At 37.1% G+C, this 27,857-nt stretch overlaps 1 protein-coding gene across 3 annotated transcripts; it reads right to left on the reverse strand.

Annotated features, from left to right (window-relative positions):
* Positions 1-82: 82 nt before the first annotated feature.
* LOC103711559 lies at positions 83-27,673 on the reverse strand. 3 transcript variants are annotated; one of them, XM_008797756.4, is made up of 20 exons: positions 26,328-27,421; positions 26,198-26,244; positions 25,069-25,137; positions 24,270-24,361; positions 24,129-24,167; positions 21,445-21,498; positions 19,847-19,921; positions 17,454-17,519; positions 17,308-17,350; positions 13,851-13,899; positions 12,310-12,403; positions 12,159-12,211; positions 9,189-9,273; positions 9,018-9,120; positions 8,840-8,932; positions 4,968-5,034; positions 4,752-4,818; positions 4,597-4,650; positions 4,331-4,486; positions 83-618 (listed from the first exon to the last, which is right to left on the reverse strand). In XM_008797756.4, the coding sequence occupies exons 4-19, from the start codon at positions 24,321-24,323 to the stop codon at positions 4,352-4,354; spliced, it is 1,131 nt and encodes a 376-aa protein (XP_008795978.1). In that variant the 5' UTR covers positions 24,324-24,361; positions 25,069-25,137; positions 26,198-26,244; positions 26,328-27,421; the 3' UTR covers positions 83-618; positions 4,331-4,351. The 3 variants fall into 3 exon arrangements, with proteins under 3 accessions (XP_008795978.1, XP_008795976.1, XP_008795977.1); XM_008797754.4 differs by lacking the exons at positions 26,198-26,244; positions 26,328-27,421 and adding an exon at positions 27,431-27,673; XM_008797755.4 differs by lacking the exons at positions 25,069-25,137; positions 26,198-26,244; positions 26,328-27,421 and adding an exon at positions 27,431-27,673.
* Positions 27,674-27,857: the final 184 nt, after the last annotated feature.

Genomic DNA, 27,857 nt, shown 5'->3' on the forward strand with positions numbered 1-27,857 from the left:
AATGAATAATGTTTGGGTCAGACAACAAAAAGGGTCCAGTCTGAACTGACCTGTGAATATAAATGATGCAAAAACATTATCGGAGCAGATGGAATCCATTTAAACCGACCAAAGTCGACATAATAGCTCACAAGAACAGAAAACAACAAATCCTATGCAATCACATGACTAGTCCATCAAAAGTTCCCATTTTTTGGATCCATTAAATTCAGACCCGTTCTCTGGTAGACTGGTACAGACCAATATCTTAATCTCATGACAGCAATTAGTCTGGCTCACTTCCTACAACAATTTGCCTCTTTCCCTCTGACATGGCCTGTATCTCACATGAAATGACCACCAGAGGAGCAGAGCTTACAGACGGTTCACAAAATTAGCATCACCTTCCGACTCCATACAAGTGTTGGTGGGAAAAGATTCTGAATCGTTTCATTTTTTTTGTCTTTGTAACCTGCTTGTACTCTGGGAGTAGATAGAACAAATTCCAGTGAACTTTCACCCTCATATATATATATATATATATATATATATATGAGTGTGAGCTTTGATCATCTGAAGATGGGAAAAATAGGGTCCAACTTCCAACACCATCCATCTCATCCAGTAGATGTTTTGAACCTATACACAAAAACATCCTCTGTTCAGACAAAAGACTAAAGCAGCATTTGAGAAATAGAATGCAAAAGCAGTAAGCCAAACATAAAGAGCAATTCAAAAACGTGGAAAGCAAAAACTGTAAGTAAATCAGCTTGCTGTCAAAGTATGCAGACCAAGCATTTCCTAGAAACATAAACAATATGTATAACCATTTTCCAGGTATGGTCAGCAGGGCTGATATCATGTGCTGTGCTCATTATAAAGTCAGTATGAGAGTTGGTAGGAGGAAGTAGTTGGCTTGACCATATGCATGCTTATAAATGCAAAGCAAACCCCTTCACTTAGTATGTTGCTCAAGCTCATGGCTTTCTCCAAATAGGACAATAGCAACGGCGCGACTCTATTCCTCCCTTTCCCTAGGTTTTGGCTTTCCCAGTGTACAATCATTTCTGGGGAGGCAATCCAACCGAGATCAACACAAAGTGGGTTCTTTATCCAGCATACTATCAGTACTCATGCCACCAAGCCAATGATACTCCAATATTGCCCTGGAGAGGGCCATAAGGCAGAGTGCGGGCCTTGGGATGGCTACTCCTTTCCTAAGACTTCAGTTCCATGACTGCATTTGTTTAGGTTGAAAATTTTGAACAAAGAAAAAATGAATTATCTTTCGCTAAACCAACAACAGAACAGTCCTTTGCTTTCTATTCACAATCACAGTGCCAGGATCATTGCATCATATCGCCAGATTATTCATGTAAGAGCATGGCAACCATCTTGCATGAATTGGTCATCCATCATTAGATAACAATTTGACTGAGCCACATCACATTCACAGATAAAATCAATGTTTAACGGTCCTATACTATATTTATGCATCCATTCATCGAAACGTAAAGGTTATGTATATATTTCATCCCATATATTCATGTCATCAGGTAAATCTTGCTCAATATATGTAATATTTCAGGGCTGTGATGCATCAATGCTGGTGGATATAGTGAGACAACTGTCAGTGAGAAAAGTTCAACACAAATAGAAATTCTGTTAGAGGATTCAAAGTGACTGACGAGATCAAAGCCAAGCTAGAAGAAGCATGCCCAGAGACTTTCTTGCACTGACAGTCTCACCCTTGCTGCCAGAGCTTCCACCATCCTGGTAAGATAATAAAGCTAAAAAGTACACAATTTCCTAGTCACGACCTAAGTTTTAACATTTTTGAACAAGGCAAGCTAAATTTGTTTAACCGCTAAATCTTAACATTATTAATAATAATAATATCAATTTCTGCTTCTTCTCTAGCCATCAACCTAATATTAATCCCCATGTTTTTTCATCCTAGCTTGGAACCACCACTTGAAGTTACGATTATTAAAAGTATGGTAATTCAATGCATATTCGCTTCTCTCATGTGATTAATTGTTCTTGAAAACCAAATTGGGATTTTCGCAGATCACATAATGATAACCCAATTAGCATGTAAGGCCCTTTCAGTCATGTAAAACAAAAGCTGTGAAGTTCATTATAATGATGCTAAATTATAGACGGATTCGCTGATAATCCTGTCACAGAGTGGGGGACCAAGTTGAAATATTCCATTCGGAAGGAGGGACTCAAAATTGGCAAGTGTATATGGCTCAAGCACCAAATACCACCCCCTACCCCCACCCCCCAAAACCAAAAATTCAACTTTGCAGAACCTCATGACACACTTCAGCAGGCAAGGGCTAGATAAATTGTAGCACTCTCAGGTGAGCCTTCAGTATTTAAACATACAGTGATTTTCTGCTTGAAAATTTGATCAGAATGCATATAGTCTAAAACTTATTATGGCTTAAGAATTTTATTTAAAAGAGCATCTTCATTCCTCTATCAAATTAGGAAAGCATAATGTCTAAAGCTTTGAAAACGTAAGGCATCACCAAATTTCCGCTTGGGCCAACTTAATAGTGACTCTTACACTGAATCTGGGGTCACCAATGAAGAAAAGGTTCTAAAACCAAACCTAAACTAGGCAATTACCAACATCTAGTTCCTCAAAACAGGAATATGGATGGTGACTTTTCTTCTTATCAGTGACCAACAAAGGCTTTCCACTGGTTGGTGAATTACCCTTCTATGTAAGTAAGACTTACTTTACCATGTACAAATGCCCCCACAAATGTGATCTGAATAATCATCCCTATCAAAGAGGTGCGTTTGTCAACCAACACCAGAGGGGAAAAGATATTCTTTCTTTTCTTACACATATCATGATCCCCACAGACAAATTTTCGGCCAAATATTTATTTCCATAATATGGTTATGAATTTTAATATGCTAGAAAGATAGTTAAGATTTTCTTAAGTTAAATTAATGCTATGTACTTATCTAATTTTCTAGCTTCTAAACCACTTAATTAGAAAGATAAAGCTTTTTCCAGTAATTAGTTATCCCATCAATGTTATTACAATTTACATCAGCCACTAAATGCAATTTATCTTAACTATTCTTTGCTTTAACCATGATTCAACGAGTCCAAACCTCTTGATGGAGAAATTCCGATGAGGCCGGAAATGTCAAATTATTGTTTCACATCTTATTTTAGTTCATGTCCATCTACAATTTGGATTTTGTATTAATGCCCACTTTATGTTGACTGGAAGATATACAGCAGGGGTGGCAAGATGTGTGATCTTCAAGCAGAGATTTTAGCACCAATGTGGGAATAATCGAGCAGATGAAAGACCTTATGGAGAAAGCTTCTACTACAGTCTGACATCAGTTTGTCCAAGCTTGGGTGGTGATAGCAACATCATGCCTCTTGACTTTTTTCAGTCTTTTCAGATTTGACAACTACTACTTTAAGCTGATCCCAAGGGGAAAGGGACTCTCTAGTTCAGATGAAGTGCTGCTGACAGGAAATGATGCAAAAACTATAGATTTGGTTAACAAGTACCCAGAAGATGAATTTTCAACCAATTTGCGAAGTCCATGGTAAACGTGGGGAACACTGGTCCTCTCACTGGTTACAGTGGAGAAGTTTGGAAGAACTACCATAGGTCCAAAGAAGAAATATGATCATGAATATGCATTGGTCTCTCTTTTATCTTTCCCTTCATTATCTTAACTTCGTATGGTGGTCAAGTGTGTTCAACATGTTGTCTGTCAAACAAGATGGATATCACTTGTTTTTATGCCTCAATATCATTGTTGTCCATTACCATGCCATGCCTGCAAGAACCTTCATAACTCTACTTAGTTCTTCATATAATGGATAATGATGGTACCATAAACAGGCATCTACACCCAAAACTGTGACTTCAAAATTAGTATTTATTTTCTGGACCCTTTCCAATGAATATAGTCGCCAGTTGATAATTTGTGCTTTTTGTTGAAGTTTTGTAGTCAGCTGTTCTAATTCTTCACCAATCAGGTTGGATTTTATATATTTAATATACTGAAAGCACGAATCCACATCTTATGCGCCCAACAGTTCGCATACCTTTTGTTGCTTCTAGATTCTCTCTTGTTGCTTATTGTTCTAAATGTTTTACGTGTACTTCAGGAAAAAAAAAAAAGAAATCCTAGAACTGGCACCTTCCTAAACCACTTAAGCCAAGTAAGTGTCTTTCTAATTAGAACAATGCCAATGAACAGCATGAACAATAGGAATAAGAATCAGCAATAACCAAAATGCTAACAGGTGGTTCTATAAAAATGTATATGAGAAATGGAGTGAGATAATACTAACAGAATTAATGCATATACTCTATCAGATTGACCCGTATCTCCTCTCAACTGTCTTTTGTGTTCCCTGTGCAGAACCAGATGCACGTTCCCAAGATGCTTGGTTTATGAAATTAGCACTGACATCCTCTCCTAGTCTGTAGCCCTGTGGTCCAGACACCTAGTTTGATTTTCAGCAAACCATCAGGCCTTCACTGAAATTCTAATGAATGAATAGAAAAGTTCAATAGTGAACATAAGCAAGGGCTGAAAGAAGTGTAGGTAACCAACAGCTTCCAAACAGGCAGATAGAATGGTCATTCCAGGCAAGGCATCAAGACCATGCTGCATAAATACATTCAAAAAAGATCATTCATTCTATCTCAAAGAAAAATGCCTAATCATATTCTTCAGATAGCACTAGTTTAAACTCAAAGCAAACCAACCTGATGTTCTATGCGTGTCTTGTAGATAAATCCTCCACAGCAAAATATACTCAACAAAACAATGAAGCTGGATAAAAACAGTTTATGCAAGTATCAAAACCAAAGCAGACACTTAGAAAGCACAATCAAGAAACTAGCGTTATAATTTCAACATATAATTGTTGAACATATCTAACAATATTTCAGCGTTAAAGACTGATTGTTGAAGTCACCTACATGCAACAAAGAACTCCAAACATGGCCCAACCTCTTGTAGCTTCACCTTCTCTCCCCTGCTTATAATCTGAGAAAGATGTGCCAAAATGACTCATCAGCTTTTTAAACATCAAGTGAATTGTTCAACTATGAGCATGTCAATAGTTTCATTATGCTTCAGATCTGATGCAAAGGAAGGCAGATATCATTTTTAAAAAAAATAAAAAAAATCAAATTTGCAGATCTCAGACTATCTTCTTACAATGCTCTAATTCTTGAATACATTATGATTGTCAGAGTTTCAAATGCGTTGCTTTAGTATAGTTAATCAAAAAAACAAGGTTCGCAGAATCAACACCAAAAACCATACCGGTACATCACCGGTCTGTTATAAAATGCAATCGTACTCAAAGTCTGCCGAACCGGTACTAGAACCCGTACCGGTCGGCAGATGGGTCGGTTTGGTATCGTATCAACACACGGTACGCACATGCCAGTTCCATACCGGCATGCTTTTTTTTGAGTTTTTCAAGTTCAATTATTGATAATCAATCTTTTCCAACTTTTTCAATGACTTCAAGTCTAATTTGATTATTTTATGCTTTTTAATGTTTTTTGAGGTTTCTATAATCCCAATTTAACCTAAATGATGCATCTTGTTGTTGAAAAATGATACAAAACACAAAATGATTAGTAAAATATTGCATGCTACAACAAGCAACATAAAATATTCTCAACTCAAGTAGTGAGATAAAAAAATAAAATAATACAATTAATTACATATATTTAAAATACAATATACATGCTAATATCTAAAATCTCGTCAAATGGCGATGCCTATCGTAGATATCTGGATCATTAGCATAGTCAGAAGGCACATCAACCCACCCTTTAAATCAAGTGGCGTTGTAGTCTTGTATGTTCATCCCATAAAGAACGTACTCCGAATTATAAGCACTTTCGAATTTTTTGCTGAATCTCTAGCTCTGATAAATGTCCTTTGGCTGATAAACTGACTGATAAAACGACTGTGAAGGAGCCCATCCGAATAAGCTGGCAGCAAAATTCGACCCGTAAGATGCTCCAGGCTGCGTAGGGTAGTAGCCACCGGAAGATGCCTTAACCGCATCATATCCATATCCATATCCATATCCGTATGGATCATAGACTGCATATGGCTGCGGATAATAGAATCGAGTATACGACTCGAAACCTAATACATATATGGATCCTACTCCACGTGCGAGGTCATTTGCAGCTGCATCATGTCCTCCTGAATGATGTCAAGGAGCCCGCCTCTTATATGTAATCGGATGCTCGCGGGCTCCACTAGATCGTGCACCGTGATTCCTATCCTATGTAGCATGCATAAACTATATAATATGTTTAGATATCATAAATTCAGAAAAATATATTTTCTACTTCAGAAAATACCTCTAAATTACGTAATATGTATTACTAATTTTTTAAAATTTTGGTATTAATTATATATTTTTAATTATTTTTTAATTTAAAAATAATTTTTAAATATAAATATTTAAAAAATTAATTTCGGCTCAGATCTATGTAGAACTCAATAATGGATGCTACATATATTTGTCTAGACCCATGGACATGCATCAAAGGCTACTTAATTCTCATTTTTTTTCATATTTAAGCCTAGACTACAATGCACATGATCGCATCAAAACTTAAATAAATGGACACAAAATTTTGTTACAGAATAGTTTGCATGGCCCTAAATATGCTTCAGATTTTACAGCTTTTTTTATTTTTATTTTAATTTTTTGTATTTTTAATCCGAAAATATTTTTTAATTTTTAAAATATATATAATCTGAAAATTAAAATTTTTATGTCATGGTATAGATCATTCATACATCTGCAGCATACAATAAAATCAAGCGCAAATTAAAAAGTTTGGCATAATCTCTCTTTATTTTGCAAATTTCGAGCTATTTTTTTAAAATCGTGCACCGTGATTCCTATACAAATTTAAAAAAATGAGATAGAGGAGAGAAAGCACATCTTATTTAGGCTTGGATCTTCCTTCAATTGTGTTGAATTAGTGTGATTTCGCAAATTGAGAGAGGGGGAGCCGTTTAGGTGTCTTAAGGCTAAACGAAGCAGAAAAGAAGGGGGAAGGGGCCCGGTTCGCATGGAGTTCGAACAGAACCGGCCGGTTTCGAAGAGTTTCAGCCGGTTCGGGCCTTTTCCGGCCAGTTCCGATCGGTTCGGAACTTGTTCTAGCCGGTTCGAGGCCAGAACCGATTTTAATGGGCAAACCGACCCGGTTCTCCAGCAGGTCGGCTCGGTACGGGCATAACCGGACAATTCAGTCCGATTCGGACTACCTTAATCGTACTGGTACATCACTACTTAATACAGCACAGTATGCACCATGGTCGGCGAAACCGTCCAAAATCGCTCCGTTTGGGGCGTCCCGAGCCTATCGGTGGCAAAACAGAATGGTTTCGGTAACGAAACCAAAACCCCATCGCCGGAGGGGAAGAAAGAAAAAGAGAGAGAGAGAGAGAGCGGAGGAGAGAGGGAGAGGGAGAGGAAGAGAAGCCGTCCAGGGCCGGCCGGCGGAGGCCGGAGAGCCGCGGAGGCGAAGGCCGGGGAGCTGCGGAGGCAGGGTCTTTGCCGACTTTTACTGAAAATTTTCAAAAATAAAAAGGAACCCTCTTCGGGCCCCTATTTCGAACCAGAGATGGAGGCCCGCCTCCGCAGCTCCCCGACCTCCGTCAGCCTCTCCTTCCTCTCCCTCTCCAGCACTCTCTCTCTCTCTCTTTTCCTCTCCCGTTCTCCCTATCCCCCGCCTCTACTATGTCGGTAACGGGCCGGCACGGCACGGCACAGCATGGCGCAGAGTAGTACCGACCCCTGCCATCGGGCAACCAATACGAAGAATGATATCGGCACAGCAGACGGTATGCATTATCTGAAACTGGGCAGTATAGATTGGTACTGGGCAATCCAGGATGGTTTTGCTCAGTTCAAACTAGTACGGACTAGTTCGGCTCATACGGAATCAAACCTCAACATTGTACCGGCACCTTATTGTTACAACACGGCCTGTATGGGACAGTATGGCAAACCTTGCATAGAACACATAGAGGACTTCTCATGTAACAATGTTATACATTGATATAGGATGAGGGTACAAGGTGTACAAGTACAAACCAAGGACAATATTGCTCCACATTTCCACATTGCCAACAAACTGAGTTCCAGTCTCCCACATTTATATCTTTATTGTCTAGTTTGCAACTTGGAGATGTTTTAACCATCTTGAAATAACTTCTAAGTTTAACAAGTTCCATAAAAGAAACAGGCAAGAAAACAATTTTTATTTAACCAAAAGAGGCCTGCAAATGGGGAGGGAAAAAGATTCATCAACACAACATTAGTAACGAACAGGCTTAATTAGGATAACCTGCAATTGCAGATTGAATGACTTCTGGGACATTCCAAAGAATTCTCTTCTCAGGTGAACTAAAATTAAGGAAACTATCAACTGCCTGTAGACCAAAATCATGAATTAGACGTGTTGTTTTTCCATGCAGATGTTCCAACTATAACAGATATAGGTTGAGTAGCTTATAAAACAGAAGACCAATTATCACGACTCCTAATCTGATTTTTCTGATTCTGGGTAATTCTCAACAAGTGGCATGTTACAATTTTAACAGGTCATCCAATGACACAGTTCTTTTATTATTTCGTTGACATCTTAAAAAACTTTATACGTAGAAAACTGTCTGCTGCAAATTTCTGGCATACCTTGTACTTTCAATGTGGTAAGTATTTCTCATTAAAAACAAAACAAAAAAAAGGTGCCGTCTAAAATTTTGAAGGTGTCAGTATTTTTGGGTAAGAAGCAGAACTAACCACATAACTTAGTGAGAGTGAACTCAATAGGATCATAATCCTCCACCGGGATAGATATGTTTATTTCATAAGGAGTGCTGCGAGCTATTTCACCTGCAAAAAGGGCAAACAACATTCTTATAAATTGTTCATTATTCAAGAGATGGTATAGATAACATATGCTTATAATCACCCATACATCTCCAGTCTATGTTCAGAATAGTCGGAGACAAAGTTGTTGGGGCACTGCCACTTGCTGCTGAGCCTGACAACCTTGCCTCTAAACCTTTGTCTGGGTAAACCTGCACAAGCAGAAAAATAGTTACAAACAAGGCTTTCCATCCACAGGCCCGTGCTAAAGTATGCGTACCTTCAAAACTGGTTTCCTGACAAGACCCGAAAGAGCAGATACCGCAGTTAGATAAAGAGATACATGGGTCTGCTCTGTTCCAAAACTGAATTATTTACAAAATCCATAATAAGTCAGGTGAGAAAGATGACAGTGCAAGGACTTAACATAAGCAGTGCAAATCTTCTCATGCAAATTTTAATTAGGCACAGATAATTATTTTTTCTTCCATGCCAAAATATTCAAGCAGAGTAATGAATGTAGTGGCACACAGTCGTGGACAAATTAAATCTCTACAAAGAACCCAAAACAGCATGCGTCAGTCAGTCTCTTTTGGCAGAAATGAGCATGCAGATATAGGTCAGGTTTTTGAAACAGAAGATATACCTGAATGCATTCGCATGCACATCATAATCAAATGATTGTTTTTACCATAAAATAGATTCCTTTTACACCAATTTTAGACTCAATCTTAAGCACACAAGGCATATTAATAAATTTATTTTCATTGTTAATTACACTAACTGATAGCATAGCAAGTAAGAAAAAGGACAAACCGAACTTAGTAAGTGGCTTCCAGATGTTCTGTTTACAAATTCAGCCCTTATACAACAAAGTTTATACATTCCAAATGGTAAATCAAATATATAATGGTTTAAATATTCATAAGAAGCAATTCATTTTGGATGACATGTTTGCATTATGAAAATTACCAAAATGGTGTCAAAATGTTCAAGTGATGGACCGGTTTCAGGAGACAGATCCATTTCATCCAGAAAATACATCACCTTGTCGAACATTTATAAGCTTGTGCAGTGTAACCCAAATCAACTCAGGTGCTTAAAGAAACAGATAATTTCTTGGGCACTAAAGCTTCACCCCATTTTTTTATTTGAGAACATTGAAGTGCTATCTTAAGAGTAACATCACCATGTGCCAGAAACATGATAAGCTTTGGAAGGGAAAAAAGAATCCATCTGCAACTTTTTGAAGATAATATTTTTTTTATTTTCGGGATCCTTCTGACAAAAAGCACTTCATGATGAAATTTGTAGCCTACTTGAGTATTGAGTATTTGCCTGTAAGAACTAATTTTATTTACTTTCAATGAGCAGTTTCCACTCCATAAAATAGATTTGGTAAATCTTTTCTTCCATAGAGTCATTATATACGTGGTGATATTTATGAAATATAGATTTTATATGAATTTGCCATTCCTTTGATTCTTGCGGAAGCTATGACTACTGTTACATGATTCTGGTAATTTGTTAGTTTTTGACATCATACATTAGTAGATAATGATCCATCAATTGTTCAAGGATATAATTCATTGAAGTTAAATACCACAAAAGTCTCATTCTGCTTTTAAAAAAAAAAACAAGAGACAAATGGAGTTATTTCAATGAAACTAATTCTTGTGCCGAGGTAAAAACATGCCCCAGAAAGTAGATTAATGTTGGGCATGTTTAATTGATCCAATCAAGAAGAAGGAAAAACTCCCTCAACCAACTAAACTTGAATCTCTTAAAAGAAATTTAAAAAAAGATGGACAATTAGCGAAAGTAGGGTTTGGGCCTTCTTTTCTTTCATTGATGATCAATTGATGATTTCGAAAACTGAGGTACATAGCCTCTACCTATAATAATAGTAAGATCTGCTCTTGCACAATTCGGATCGGATTCCCCTCAGGATTAGCTTTTCAAAAATAAACAAGACGAGTAGAAATAAACTAGAAAAATCTAAAATCTTACAGGAGGTAAATCTTAACTCCAGCATCAACTTTGCTTTTGTTGCTCCATCTAATTCTTCTTGGATTGAGAGATATACTCGGTTAAAATCTTTTTTAAAAGAAAAAATTTTTAATTTTGACCAACGCGTTTCGAAGCCTAAAAGATGGAATTTCGGTCCATTTCAACCCCCTAGAGGGTTGATACTACACCATAGATCTCGAAAAGTCATCCAATTTGGAAAAAAAGAAGATCATATCAATTGAGCATCATATAAGCGAGTTATGGCCTCCAAAAGTTTGGCACGCGATTCAGTTATTCAATGTGGTAGATCTCGCTCCTAGACCCTATCTAGCCCTACCCATAGTGGCCAAAGGTGTCCACATTAAGCTAGGTTATCCTCCTGGATCATTAATGCACATTAGAGGAAGTACTAATGATTGGGATCCCAATCTAATCAAAGATGTTTTTCATTATTAATATAGGTTAATAAATATCTTAAAAATTTCTTGTTCTTAAAAATACTAAAAGTAAGAATTTCTTATTTCCATTTTTCTAGAAATAATGAAAATAGTTTTCAAAAAATAGAAAATAAAAACAGTAGCATAAAAATTATTTTTTTGTCTCGTTTCTATGATTTTCTTTTAAAATTTAAAAACATAAGAATAAAAGCCATGCCAAACAAGCCCTAAGTCTACTCTAGTTTAAATTCTAAACACTGAGAATGCAGAACTAAAAAATTGACATAAATTCACCATACGTAACCATGACCATGAATGAGGAAATTTAAAAAATAATAGATACCCTCAATTGATAGAGAAACGTAGGAAAAAAAACAAATTCTGCTTTGGTAATGCATCATGCCACTGTGTCCTCATTCACATGTTTGTGCTTGTACCTTCAAGAGGAACAACCTACCATGGTAGTTAAAATTAATGGCCACCTAGCACCACTTTGGGTCTCTCACAATTTGTAAATCTTAAATTAAGAACAGCTTATGTACTGAACTTCTCATTGCATCCTTATTTTATTTAAGAATATACAAGCTTGTACTCTAGAACATATTATCATATGTATGCCAAATATCTATTTTACACAACAAAATGCCAGTAAAACAGACATTACATGAATTTATATTAAATCAGGAGGAAAACTAAAGTAAGAATATATAAACATAACTGAAAAAATTATTGACAATTAAGATTTTAGATGCTCAAGAGCATTTATAAAATTAAAACAAGAAATACCATGAGAAATACCACACCTGAATTCATGATGAGGTTTCTCGAAACCTAGTTGAGTCATTCCATTGTAAACCTAAAACCAAAAGTCAAACCAAATAATTCTTTCAAAATGAAAACCCAATCAGCTGAAATCAAAATCCTCGAAGAGAACAGGCAAAATATCTTTCTTACAACTTCCCATGATCGAGGATGAAACCCAACGGTAAAACCCTTAAATACTCGGGAACCATGTTTGACACATGGAATTGCAAGTTCCACAAGAACCCTATTTCAAAGAAAACATAGGAGCATCTATGTAAACTTCAGAGCATAATAAAATAAATAATAAATAAAGATACAGGAATATCTACAAACAAAAAATAATCAGCCACATAGAAATAATATATAAATAAATGCATATTAAAGAAATTGCTCTGTGAAAACGGAATGCATTTTATGCAACAGGTCGCTTTGCAACATGTAGTGTATGTCAGGTAGAAGCGGAGTCCTGTTCCTCCATTTACCCTTCAATCCCCCCCTCCCCCCCCCCCCCCCGCCCCCAAAAAAAAAAAAAACAAAAACAAAAGAAAGAAAAATGGAGGGGGGGGCATGGGGCTTCTTCAACTGTTCAAATAATGCCACAATTTTGTAAATCTAAGAATGGATTCCCATCTGCAGTGGCAACTTGAAAACAGCATGCGAGTGGAGGGACACTATGTTTAAATAGACAAGGTAATCATTGGTTGGACAAAGACACATATGTGGCCTCTAGGTCACATTTTGATATAGCAACAAGAGTATGGAGAGCAGAATCTTCTGAACTTTCAAGTATGAAGAGATTAGAACACATGACTCTTGAATGGGTGAAAGAATGCTTACTGAGAGGAGGGACATCTAATGGTGGAATAATGCATCTCCAGATTTTCTTCCACATAATATAATTGGCAGCCTTTTTGAGGTAAGACTAGCCATGGTAACTATCGATACAACTCAACTTAGTTTTAACAGAAATCGTGCACGATAAAAGTATTTTTGTGAATGAATTAGTGCAAATTATACAAGGCATTGTGTATCCACTTTCGCAATCATTCTGTGATAATTTTAAGTTTTATTGCATCTTTTACCCCCTTGTCTCTAGTATCTGTAATCATTTTATTAACTAATTTGCAGTTGGGAGAGCTGGAGCATAGGGAGTCAGATAGTGGAAAAAATGATCTAAATGATTCATTCCATGACAATATTTCATCAACAAATACAGAAAAATGTAAAACAATAAAATATACAGATGAATTTATTTGTGTACATCATACTTTTGAGTTTTGACAGTTTTAACTTCCGTAATACTACTTTCACCTTCAGTTATGATACCAATTAAGCCAATCAGAATGCCCAAAAGCTCAGTGATTCCTCGAACTCTCCACTTAGCAAGGCAGGAGATTGAAGGTAGTACCAATTACACCTTTAATCCCCATTTATGTGGATCTTGTGGAACTGTTGTCAAATGCCTAGATTGATCTGCATGCTTACCCACGAGAAATAATCTCATTGGAGGATTTTGCTTCTCTAACAGTTTATCCAATGCAAAAACTGATAACCATACATGACATTGCCTCGACACATCACTGAGGTTGTATTAGACAGACTGCTATAATGCCAATTGTATATTAAATTTCACACAAGAAAAGAAATTGGTGAAATATAAAAGTAAAATATGTATGCCATGCTTAAGTTACCTGCACATTGTCTTATCATAGGTTACATTGCATATGCAGCCAAGTTCACCTGCAAAATATTATTATGAAGAGTAGATTAGAGAGTAGAACATACATATCATAGATGGAGATTAGGGCTTCATATGCTTAAATATACATATCTCATGGATATACATGCCATGCATATATAATCAGATTGGAAGTGCTCCAATAAAATAAGTAAACAAGAAGATAATTACAATTTTGTCCCTTTATTTGCAACTCATTTAGAAATATACGGATTGATGATAATCTAGCAAGCCTCATAAGCATAGATTCTTTTTACTCAATAAACAAAGGTACTTAACTTTCAAAATCACAAGGTTTACAACCAAAAGAAAGCATTACCAAAAGCAAGTGCTAGATACCTGAACATTGGACACATGAGCAGCACATGGAAGGGAAGTGCAAGGGAGCCCAACCAACAAAACCTAACTCAACCACCAAAGGACAATAATCATGATACGTTACAACAAGGTGCGCTGAACCGGTACCGTGCCCCATACCTGCCAGTTATTGGTTCGGTACGGTACCAGTACAATACCAAACCAACACATAGTACGGTGTGGCATGCTCGTTCCAAATCGGCACGCCATTTTTTTTTTCAACTGTTTACCATTTAATAAAGAATAATGAAAATTAAGTCTAATTTAAAGTCTAATTTGATGCTTTTGACCAATTTTTTTTGCTTTTTTTTAATGATTTTAAGTCTAATTTGATGTTTTTATTAGGATTAAAATGCTAATTTGATGTTTTTATTAGGTTAAAACCCTAAGTTGATGTTTTAAGCGAAGAAGCAATATGAAATATCAAAATCAATTATTAAAATACAAAACATACAATGAAACAATCAATTAGATAAATTTAAAGTACAAATATAAGTACCAATATCTAAAATCTCATTGAGTGGTGATGTTTTTCGTAGACATTAGGATCATCTTCGTATGCAAGAGGCTCAACCCAATGCTCCTACCACATGGCCTCCTGCTCCCATAAGCTCGTGGGCCGCCATGAGGTACGCAATCTAGATAGTCCCTATATGTATTGTGACTGACGGTGTCCCTATATCAGGTAGAAGACTACCTGATATTGTGGCTATGGAGCGACCCATCCAAATATATTGGCAGTAAATTCTGACCTATAAGGTGCTTCAGACCATGTAGAATAGTAGCCACTAGAGGATGACATGTCTAAAGCACCATATCCATAAGTAGTTGGCACCATATCCATGGGATCCCATATAGAATTTCGAACCTGATACGTCGAGGGCTATGTCATTTGCACCCCATGTGCTATGCCATCTGCACCAGCCTCCTATCCGCCACGATCTTGAGGACCTCGTCTCCTATACGTAATCATATCCTTACGGTCTATCGATCGTGCACCGTGGTCTCTATCCTGTGTAGCATGAGTGAACTAGGACTCTCCGATGAAGTGAATCCCACCCTGGTGTTGTGAGCCATACGGTGGTCTAACCTCCTTCCTATCCACCAGATACATGATCACTGCTAATCCCATATAACTTTGAGGGTGAGGGCTCCCTGGTATTTGAATCCAATTCCTCCACTCTCTCCAATAGGGCCTTGTCTTTGTCTTTGCCTTTCTTCTCAGCTACTTTCTTGTCCTGCCCCGCTTTAACTGGCCCTATTACGACAATCAACCATGCCCTCCTGATTGGCTAGACTATGTAGCATGGCAGCCTCATCCAAGCATCTCTCGATCAAATTGCTGGAAGGATGTTTCGGACATGGAATCACCGGTCGATCTGATCCCCACCGACCCCTCTGCCTAATTTGCTGGATGTAAGCATGGGATGTTACCTTCGGCCCATTGCTCCACATCCACCCTAGCCTTGTTGGCTGCTTAGCTGGTCATGGAGGTGATCCTGGCTTGTCGAGCTCTAGCTTTCGTTATTAGCCTTCAAACCAACCAATCATCGAATCCTCATCATCTTGTACAAAATTATTATGAAGCAGATCATTATACTTCAACTCCACTCTCTTTAATACATTTAGGACTCAACCTTAGATTATAGTGCACGTAGACGAGATTGTTGAGACATTTCTATGTGAGATGGTTCCTCTATTTGTTGTGATGAGGGTGAATACAAACCAATTGTGCTCCAGCCACTGGAGCACACTACTTGCAAGAGGATCCCGATAGCAACACCTCCCTCGAGAGGGTGGCGAGATCCTTGGAACCCAAGGTCCCGATCCCCCAATCCAACCCGCAAATCTGATGACTTTTAGCTCTTTGGCGTAGATTGTCATCAATCAAGAGAAGGGGAGGTCGACGGCCTTTGAATTCTTGACCTTCAGGAACGAGCAGTCGATGAGGGACGCCATCAAGGGGATAAACAGACAAGAGACGGGACGAGCAACGAGGCCCAATCCTGAGGCAGCAGCGGTTGGTTCCATAACAACAGAGGTCGCCATGAGAGATGTAGTAGAGATCGAAGCATTGGAGGAGGAGAGGATAGCGGGGTGAGAGAGGAGGGCGGTGAGGAGATGAGCCGAAGGCTTCAAGAGAGGATAAAGAGTCGAGATGAGCTGAAAACTTCAAGAGAGGCCTAAGAGTCGAGATGAGTCGGAAGCTTTGAGAGAAGGCACGAAATAGAGATGAGCTGGAGAGGAGATGAGCCCGACCAAATTATAAAAAGCCTTGAACCAAACTATGGGGCTGTTTCATCCTAGTAGCCAACCGATTCAGATCGGTATCCCCGAACCATGCTCGAGACTGTTTGGCCATCCTTGCCTAAAACTAATTAGGTAGATGATGATGTGACTTAACATAGGAATTAGATGACTATATTCAAGTTTGGGTGGAGGATTTGTCCCCTCAAGTTAAGCAGATGCGACTAAGGCTTAAGGTCCTAAAGTGTAACTTAGGATCAGCTTTTTATTAAAGAGTATTGACCTAATCAACAAAAACAGAAAAAAACAACAGATCACAAACATCTGTCGATTAAGCAACGTACAAGAGGGCAGCATATACCTAGAGCTGAATAAGTTTAACCCAGAATATATGCAAGTAAGCAGGGAAAATTAAGACCAGAAGCACATAATTCAGAAGGCATGGAGATAGATGTAAACACGTGGCATGCAAACGTATGAATAAACAGCCAGTTTGGTTCATAAACTCACATGAAGTTTGTTAGTAAAAATTAATCAAATAAGACATAGTTACAACAAAAATTACTTGGAAGTGATCAAGAAAGATCATAAATGACTAATAATAACATATTATATTAACCATATACATTAGAACAGGAGAGGGTATCAAAATCTAAAATAGTATAATAGCAAAAGCTTGTAAGACCAATATATTAATGGGCCAACATCAACATCATGATAAAAAATAGTTAAAAAAGTGTCCATAAAAGCTATCAAGATCATATCTTACAAGACGACATTTACACAATCAAGTAAAAATCACGAACCTTTACATGCTCTATTAGAGCAATTTCCGCATATAATGTTTACCTGAAATTGCGAGACAAAGTGAATTGATCTATGTTAACAGGATAAGCTAAGCAACCATAAATACCAACTAAGCAGCTATTCTAAAAGTTGACCATGGGCTAACCTTTGCTGTGCGGCCCATTTTGTCAAATGTATATTCACAATTTATTAGGTCCCCATTGTAGAATCCCTGATGATTCATAGATTATATATTAGTGCACGCAAGCAATACAAATTACACATCATTAGTGAAACAAAATATACATATTCCCACTAAAAGCAATGATTACAACAATTCTGCCTAGAAAAAATAATAAGAGATACTACATTACAGGACAAAAGGAAGGAAGAACATCAAAATTTCTATTGTTATAGAGAAAAGAAAATAGCAAGCTATTGAGCATCTCAGAGCCAGTTAGCAAACTATAGTCCAATGATTCAAATCACCGGGGACACCCTATTTTTTGTGGAATTGGATGTGCTGCCGTCCTGCCCAATCCCAACACTTGGGATAGAGAATGTCCTGAGACACACCAACAGGATGCTAGGACAGTGGTGGGATGGTCCCGTCTCGACATTAGGATGGAGCCCCGTCCTAATGTCCCATAGGATGTCCCACCAAAACTGAATCCTTGCTATAGTCATACATCTAGGATCTGCATGTTCTACATGCTTTTAAACAATAGCCATTCATTTTTATGTCTACGTACATGGATATACTTATAGACATTATCCATGGAAAAACAAATGCACCTCTTAACATGATGTCTCACTTGAAGGTTGCATGTACTAAAATGCTCTATAGCTCCAGTATAATATGTGAATGAGATTTTGCAGGTCCATTGCAATAATTACTTCTCCAGTTTCACGGTGACAGAACCCTTGATTGTTGAAGATCTAAATTTTCAATTTCCAAAAGTGAATTGAATAAAAATAGGGAAATGTCCCATCTAGCATCACCTATCAGATTACTGTCAGAAACTCAAATTACAGCGATTTTTCACAGTGGCCACTGAAAGAAATTGGAGTATTCACAACAAAAATAGGGACTAAAAAATCCTTTAAGAACCTTAGGTGGCAGATAAGAAATCAGATGAGGTCTCATCCTGTTTGTTTGTGCTTTATCTTCACCAATTACACTCAATAAATTTTCTAGACATTAATGCCTCAATCTGTACAGTGAAGAGTGAATTAATTCCACATTGCCCTTTCAAAAGCTCAAGATTCTACACCTGTTGTCTGGTGAGTTCTACCAAAACTGCCCCTGCCACAACCACTCAAACCAAGTTGAACATGTTCGGCAGCTTCATCATGGCATCAAATAATTACAAACACATTTCTGAATGATGCTTTTTACTTGTTTTTAGCATCTTCAAGCTGTTTTGTCCCTTTTCGTATTCTCTGATTGGCTTTGGTTGTTTTGTGGTCTCCAACATGCCTTGTTTTACTTATTTACTTACCTCTTAGCGGGTAGTTCCTGGATTCAATTTATTCCGCACTTTCTCTCTTGGACACTAACCACCTCTTCTGGTTATGGTTTAGGCTGCTGATCATTCATCACTTCTCCAGTTTCCAATCGCATTTCTCTTATGATTCTACACCATCTTACATCATGTCTCTAAGGAATTGGCCCTTGACATATTGTTGAACTGTCTTAGGCTTGCCTTTCCTCTTTCTTCTTGGTTGATGGTGATATGGTTGTGTGTGGCTTGGATCAGGTCCAGGTTTTAGCTTGACTTATACCTGACCTAGATTTGTTTCAGATATAAAAGTTTAGACCTGCATTCGACTAATTCTTTCAGTGGGTCAGGTTGGGTTCCGTCTAAGATGAAGGGACTAGGCATAGCTTTGAACTAGTTTTAATCCAGTCTAATCCATACTTCTTAGGTACAGTTAAGCCAATTCTGCAATATTAATGCGCAACTTGACTGGAGTTTGGGCCTCATTTTAGGACCCATACCTGAGTAATGAGTCTTGACTTCAAGTATAGAGCAGGTTCAAATCCGGTCAGCGACAGGACAGGACCAGGTCTACTCAACCAACTTGCATCCTAGATAGAAGGCACCCTTAATTGCTTCTATTTTCATGAAATCGCCAGTTGTTAGTTTGGTCCTCATACATGATCACCTTACTTCAGTCAGCCTTGACTGACACAACAAACAAATAACTTGGAGCTTCAGTAGTGTCATTGACTTATAAAAGATGAACCAACATAAATCTCTAAAAACAGGATAAAGGTATCATGTGAGACCATTTTAACATCACTGACAAATAACATCAACAAGCTCTATGCTTTAAGAGTACTTCTACCATGTTAATGGCTTGCTAATCAGGAGACATTTAGCAACGTTTGATCACGGTGAATGCTGCTACAATGATTGACAGGCCCAGCTCACTAGACATTTAGCAATATCCTATCGTTGGTGAATGCTGCTATAATGCTTGACATGCCTATCTCATTCTTAAATAAAACCAGCAGGCTCAGAAGATTTGCTTTGGACAACCATAAAAATTTACCTGAACAAAGTCCACAGGCCCTAAACCAGCTACAAAGTGGTGGAAAGTTGCATAACGGCCAAAATCAACATACCCCTGCAAGATTATCAAGGGAAGAACATCCAGGTTATAATATTTAGAGCATCAATAAGCAAATATTGAAAACATAAACAGCAAAACTGCCAAAGCTAGCAGCAGATGAAATCAAAGGAGGCATCATAATGGGCTAGAAAAGGTGGAATAATTGGACATTACCAAGGATATTGAAGACAATTTTTTGGTAGTAATGTTCTATTTCAGTTTGTCAGCTGTTCAACAAACAGTATGGCAAGTTGCAAAAGCTAGGACTGTGCTTTAATATATATATATATATATATATATATATGTATATGTATGTATGTATGTATGTATATGTATATGTATGTATGTATGTATGTATGTATATGTATATGTATGTATGTATGTATATGTATATATATGTATATGTATGTATGTATGTATATGTATATGTATATGTATGTATGTATGTATGTATATGTATATGTATGTATGTATGTATATATATGTATATATAGATATATATTATGTATATGTATGTATGTATGTATATATATATATATATATATATTATGTATATATATATATATATATATATATATATATATATATGTTTATGTATATGTGTGTGTGTGTGTGTGTGTGTGTGTGTGTGTGTATGTTTATGTATATGTATGTATATATACTCACACACATACACAAGTATGAGGAGCCTACAATTTTTCATTTAAACTTGTAGCTCTTCACGCCTTTTTTTTTTCCTCCCTTTACACACTTTGGCATTGCAAGAAATTGTACAGCACCATATTGCCTCATTGAAAAGTTTCATCCATGAAAGATGATGATGATCAAAAGTAAAATGCCAACAATTATGCAGATGTTAAAAGGTGTTGTCAGCTGCTACATTGTAAGGCTTTCTTGTTGGACTAGTGCCCCCTATCAAAATAATAATAATAATACTTCCTCCTTTTGGTTGGTTTTGTCATTTGCTTCTCTTATAATATAACTAAATAAGTCAATTATATTTCAGGGGTATCTATCTCACAATAGGTTGCTAAAGCCTAAAACTAATTCCATGATGTTCTTCAATATAAAGAGGCAACAATCTTTTAAAACTGTAGAGCAAAGTTGTATGTTTCTTGTAGTAATTACAAAATGGTCTCCAAATTTAACCACAACCAACTGAAAAACATACAAGATACAATATTGAGAGAATGAAGACAAAAAAAATAAATGAAATTTTGTGCATAATGTCATCCTCGATAGAATTCAGTGAAGATACAAGATTTCTATATTTCACATATTTTTCCATAAGCATTCACTTAAGTTGACAAGCAGACAGAACATCTCCGTGTGCTTAAGAGATCCCAGCACTTGCAAGACAGCATAATGTCAAGCGAGTCGACATTGCATGCTAGTTAGTACCCTTTTCAGAATACTGAGAATGGTTTGGCTGGATAAGTACATGGAAAACCACACAGGGGAAAAACGGTAAAGAAACATCTTTTTAGCACTAATCACAGGAGCATCCATTACAATATAGAAAAGGTTATATGCCATACCGCTTGAGATCGGCTCTCCACATCCTTACAGAACCGGACAACCAAATCAGCATCCTGTTTAATAATTGAGACAGTCTCTAAGTTCATAGTGATCCACAGATGCAAATTTGTAGCTTATGCCCCTTATAACTCTCAACAAACTAATATGCATTCTATTTGAAATGTATCACCGTAACTTCGAACAAGGACTATTTAATCTGAAGTAAACATGATCTGATAAATCATCACATGGAAAACAAAAATGAAAGAAAAGAAACATGAAAGAGGTAAATTCGTAGATCTTTGCATCCCTACTCATGGTGGAACCAGTCTTCCTCCTAACATGCTTATATGCCACTTTGAACACAATTGGAGCAACCAAACTTTCCACAGAAAAAAGGGTATAAAAGACAATTCTCAGAGCTAGCTGCTTCATTCCATATTAGGATCTTTTTTCCCAATCATAAAAAAGAGAAGTCTTTAGCCCTTACAAAACAAAACATGATACAAATTTGATAACATTATCAACAAGTCCACTCCAAAATAGCTCAATCACCTTCGCATGATGATCATAGTGATACAGCAAGACAGGCATTTCCAAAACGAGCATACATAAGAATATAGCTAAAGTCTCGCATGAGAAGACATTGACTTATTAGACATAGAGCTAAATATTTAAGCAATTTCATTGATATGATAAAGGAATTACACTAGCTCACGAGCTAAACTAACTTATAGCATCATCCATGAGCAAAGAGTAAAAAAGCTCCATATTTGAAAAGCCTGCCCAGAATGAAATCAAACTTGCTCACTGGCCCTTAACTTATGTTATTCGTGAGAGAGAAAGAGAGATAGAGAGCAAGGGAGATAATAAGGAACTAGCACATATCAAAATTGTATATAACTTGACATGTTATGCAATCATGTACAAGTATAACCCTTACTATCAAGGCTGCAAGTGAGTTGGATAATACATTAGCTCCAAACCTAGCTTATCAACCTGATGTGAACTAACCTAGACTCATGGTTTGAGTCTATGTTACAATCTCAGACTTTATTTTTTCAGCCAAGTATGCCATGCATTTAGCAAAACTAAACTGACATGAACAAATTTGACACAACAACTAAATCAAATGTGATTCACAACATCTCAAATAATGCACAACTTAAAGAGTATTTATCTTAAAATGCACTGGATAATTAGATATTTTTTAAGCTAAAAATTGTGGGCCTGAAAAAAATATTGGTTAGGTCTTCATCCTGGAACAACCCGATCGATCCCTATTAGCAATCAAAAAGGCACTATGGAAAAACTCATGATGATTTCTTGTCTAATGTGCTTGTTTCATTACATCAATAATCAAACATTAGAACTTTGATAATTGCCCCCACAAAAAGGAGCTCTGATTATATTAACTAATATATCTGCAGTCTTACAAAGCGAGAAAATGACTAAGAGGGGAAGGAGTTTTAGTAAAAAATCCTTTGAGAGAAACTGACCCTGACAAGTTCATTGTGCCTACTTTCAGAAGAAATTCTAGTTTCTTTTCTCTATGTAACTTAAGCTCCTAAAAGTTTCTTTTTTGTTCTTATAGTTTTCTCCTCAAACATATTTTATTGATTATCATATGATGTGCTATGCAATGTTAGTGTATGGTTCAGAAGAGATGCATTACAAGTAAAACACATAAGTTATGTTCATTAGCACCCCCATGCTTACTCTGGAAAATGAAGGTTGTAAAAATTGAAACTTTAATATGAACTAAGAAACCGTCAAAATGTTGATTAGGTTTCTCTATCATAGCAAATCTCAAGTGTTTCTCTTGATAAGTTACACGTCCTTATATGTCCATGCATGCCAAAACTCAGAATAGTTGCAATTTTCCTGGAACGTAGCTGTTACAGCAGAATGCAAAACAATATAACCTTTAACAAATTTTCCAGGAATTCAGTTGTCAAAACAAATGCACTAGAAGAAACTATTCAGTAACATAAATCCATATGCACGCACATGCACAAACAATAAAATAAGAAGAAAAGAAAGAAAGAAATATTCACCAATAGAACAAAAAAGGATGCCAACTACCATCATACTAAAAACTCCCAGGTGCCTAAAAGAAACTATGTTTTAGTAACAAGTTTTTTCTGCTGAAAGACCTATGTTCTTCCTTGCCAAAACTCCACCATGACTTTGATAAGAAAATCACATCAAAAACTCTCAAATCCCGGATGCCAAATACATCAATATTTGTAGGTAGTACACGTTCTCCTGAGTTGTGAGCCTTAGTGCAACATTCTGTCATGGGTTTGAAATATAGAAATGGTCTTTCTGCACCCAGGGTAAGGCAGCGTACATCAAACCCTCCCTAGACTCTACAATGGCGGAAGCCTCATGCATTAGTCTGCGCCACCCTTTTTATGCCTTTCTCTAAGTTCAAAAGAAACTTAATTTCATATATGTTGTCACTCAAAGGAAATTATGCATCGCCTTCAGTATACAGTTTACAAACATCAAAAAAAAGACATAGAAAGAAAGGAACAAAAAGAAAGTTTCAAGCTAAACAAGGGATTTTCAAAAATTTATGAAGTCCCCAATGAACAAAAATATGATGCTAAGCTGGATCAATATAACACCTCACCTTAGAATACAAACAGTAAAACATGCACAAAAATAAATTCTTCATGGATAAGTTTCTGATTAATACCTTCCCTTCATACTCAAAGACATGGCCTATCCAGTCTGTCTGAGTAGCAGCTTAGGATACATCAATCTATAAAGAGCATTCGTCTGATGATATGTGGATTCGTGTGCATGAATTTTGAACATAGACAAGAAAAATGGATACAAAATCAACAAGCCGGCTGCTGTTGTCAAGTGCGTAACAATTAGAACTTGGCATCACAACCGAGACAGCGAGTTGTAGATGTAAAAATATGGCTGTCAAAAAGCAATAGCATATTTTCAGCAAAAAAAAAAAAAAGCAATAGCATATCAGATATATAAAATAAAATGAATATCTTTGTTTGCAGATATCTGCAGCCAAAAAAAAGTAAAGAAAAGAAAAGAAGGATGCATTGCTTTCTTAGGATACTTAATCGCAATATCTAGATCTAGAAGGAATGCAACCATCTTCTGAGCCTGCATAAGCTCAAAATTGACCTGGCTCGGACCTAAAAATGGATTTTCCAGGCATATCTATGTCCACATTTGGACCTTCTTTAATTGATTTTGGTTCTGCCCACAAACATAGGCACTTGCTAGCACCATCCTGACCGACTGTAGCCAGATTATCTAAATCATCTGCGACATATCATAACACAAACTACCAGACATGATGGTAATACACTGAGATTGGTCAAGCTACCCAGGGTATCAGTCAATATTTCGGATATACCATCAAAATATAATCGTAGTCCCCACAAATACATATTATCATCCACTAATCTATCAGTGGCTGAAATATCAGTGAAAACAAAAGGAAAAAAGGGTCTCATGGTTGTGCAATGTCCATGTCAGCCAAACTAGTTCATGTTTTTCCAATTCAAAATACTTAACATGACCAGAGCAATTAGTAAGTAGGCCGCCATTAATATACTGTCAAGGAGAAAGGTTTTCTGTTTTCCAAGGCATAAGGTATTACATACCTATGATCTGATAAAAAAGGAAACTTAAGATTGTGTAGGTGCTCAAGGAGATCCCACCATGCAACGTTCCTGGCAATAATTTCACAGTTAATCATGAGAAAGGCAGTGTCATATCCTATTCAAAACATAGTATTGATAAGACAATCTCATCACATTGTAACCCAGTAATTTTTTTCAGAATTCATCAGCTTGTTAAAGGAAAAAAAAAGGGAGAGGAAAAAGAGGTTTTTGCCATGTTCAACTGCCTCTGATTCAATGTTTTGATCATTTAATCTTGATGATATGCCCAAAAATATGATAAAATGATCAATATTGCCACTGCAGTAAAAATGACAATAAAAAAAGCCTAGCTAGATGATACTCTGCATGAAAAAAGGAGAAAAGAAGTTGATAAGCATTTCTGGGGAGTACGGGTCCTTTGTTGACTAATCAGACATAATTTGATTGATAATGTACAACCATATAGTGAGAATTTACAAATATTTATGGATTTCCCTTGAATCCATCCTTCTCTTGGAAGGAACATTTTTTTTTGTTTCTAGCACAAATCATGAAAGAAGAGCTCTTGGTTAAAATGATCGTTGTGGTCGTGCTGTGAACCGATAATTAGTTTAAATCTTGTCACAATTCCTGAGGTATGATTTGTCCCGATAGTCACACCCCTCTGCTTGGCAATCAAAGGTTCGAGGTTTGATTCATGAGTGATGCATCTCGCAAAACTTAGACCTGGATGATTATAGTGCGGGTGGGTTTCCATCTCTTTCTCTCTCAAAAAAAAAAAAAGAAAAAGAAAGAAAGAAAGAAAGAAAGTGGGAATGTTCTAACAAAAATAAACAGGTAATCTCTGAATTAAACAATTTTTCTTTAAGCTTGAAAGAAGGACAAATTTTACTCTAGATTTTTTTGATTCATTACATACATTTGTCGAATAAGTAATCATCAATACTCAAGAACCTTCGAATTTAGATTGGCACTTTGCTTGATTAAGTCATTGTGGTTCAAAATATCAAGTTTCATAAAGTCATGTCATTGGTGAACTGGATCCAGCAACAATTTAAATATGAGTCCAGAAATAAGAACAGACCTGAATTTTAATTGGTTAAGGGAGTGAGGTAGGGTCAAGTCTTACCGGCAGGGTTGAGTTCAAACTCAGAGAAGCTGAACTAGGTTGCAGCCCTATCAACACATAGGCCAAAAAACATAAATCAAGGTTTTGTCTCCAATCACGATCCTAAACAAGATCAATGAAGCATGTTTACTTTTAAGACCAAAATAGCAGCTTGCAGCGGTACTTGCACCTCCTATGGAACTTCATGACAGTGCTCCTAAATAGCTTGTATTGCTACATGCGGGATTCGGTTACATTTTTCCAGTCGCAAGCTTCCAAGCCAAGTCTCATATCACCAAAGAGTTAAGCAAGTTATATCATTACAGAGAACCAAAAGATAAGTAAGCATCAACCTTGGAGATATGTGGCATGCTGCTTAATTTCATCATAAGCATAAGTAGCCATACAGACTCCAAAATTCAAAAACATGAGGCAATAAGATTGAGATGCTTAGAAACGCTAATATTATTTACTTTTCACGTGTCCAATTCTTCCTAGACACTCCAGCAAAAGAATCATATTCTCATGCAAACCGGACACAAGACTACAAAAGGCTCCAATTAATAATAGGGAAAAAAGATTCCAACATACTACATGCCCATACATAAGCAAAAATTGCAGCATGAGCTACATAGACTTTAAAAATATTGAGTAGGAGACTTTCTCAAAAGGCTGTCCCCCATAATACATTTGCAAAATTTACATACTTTTCTCCATAAAGTAGATCATGAAACACTGAAATTGCATCTCTATGAACCCATTCAGCCGCACCAAACTCAAAATGTTCTTCAAGAATGATAAATTACTAGAAAAATTATTAAATCCACTTTGCGAATGATGTGAAGACTATCAAATTCGACCCTCATAAACAGATGTGTGGAAAGAGCATCACCAACATCCTCATCATAATCCGGGATCATCTTACTTTTTCATTGTAATACCTACAGCCGAACCTCGTCAAAATTCATCAGCTAGTCCCACCAGAAGATAACACATTGCGTGATCCTCCCCACGAATTGAAACAGTCATAACCCCTGACAGCCTCCAAACACCAAGATCACACGAGGATCTCCCTTCCCACCAACGCCCCGCGAACCCCCGTAACATTGAAATCAAAACCCTAACTAAGATCCCATCGCAAAACCCTCACCAGAACACCAAGAATAGCAAAAGAAAAAACATTTTTTTTATAAGAAAGACAAGCCCTAGGGCAGGGATCAAGAGGTGGGAATCCAGGAGGGGAAAGAGGCGCACCTGTGCGAATCCTGGAATCGAGCTCCTTGTAATGGAGGAGCTTCTTCCGGAACTCGTTCGCGATGCTCCGGCGGCGCGCCGCTTCATCTCCCTCGCTCATCTACGATCCCTTCCTCTTCTTCTTCTTCTTCTTCAACTGCTTTTGGGGTCACGATTGCCGAGTTGAGAGGGAAAAAAAAAAACTTTTTATCTCTTTCCTGAGGAAGAAGGAACGGGGGCCTGAAGAGAGACATCGGACTGCCGTTACGGGCTCCACCTAAAGATCAAGTGTATTACACGAAGAAATAGCACGGACGGCTGTGATCATCTATTACGGATAACGATACATGCATAAATTTATGTGAAGCCCGTATCCTTCCGTCCCGGCCCACCAAACCTGCGCAGACCATAAAAACGAAAGAAAACGAAAAAAACACCGCGCGGGAAG

This window comes from Phoenix dactylifera, chromosome 15 (genome assembly GCF_009389715.1).
Source record: "Phoenix dactylifera cultivar Barhee BC4 chromosome 15, palm_55x_up_171113_PBpolish2nd_filt_p, whole genome shotgun sequence".
NCBI classification, from domain to species: domain Eukaryota; kingdom Viridiplantae; phylum Streptophyta; class Magnoliopsida; order Arecales; family Arecaceae; genus Phoenix; species Phoenix dactylifera.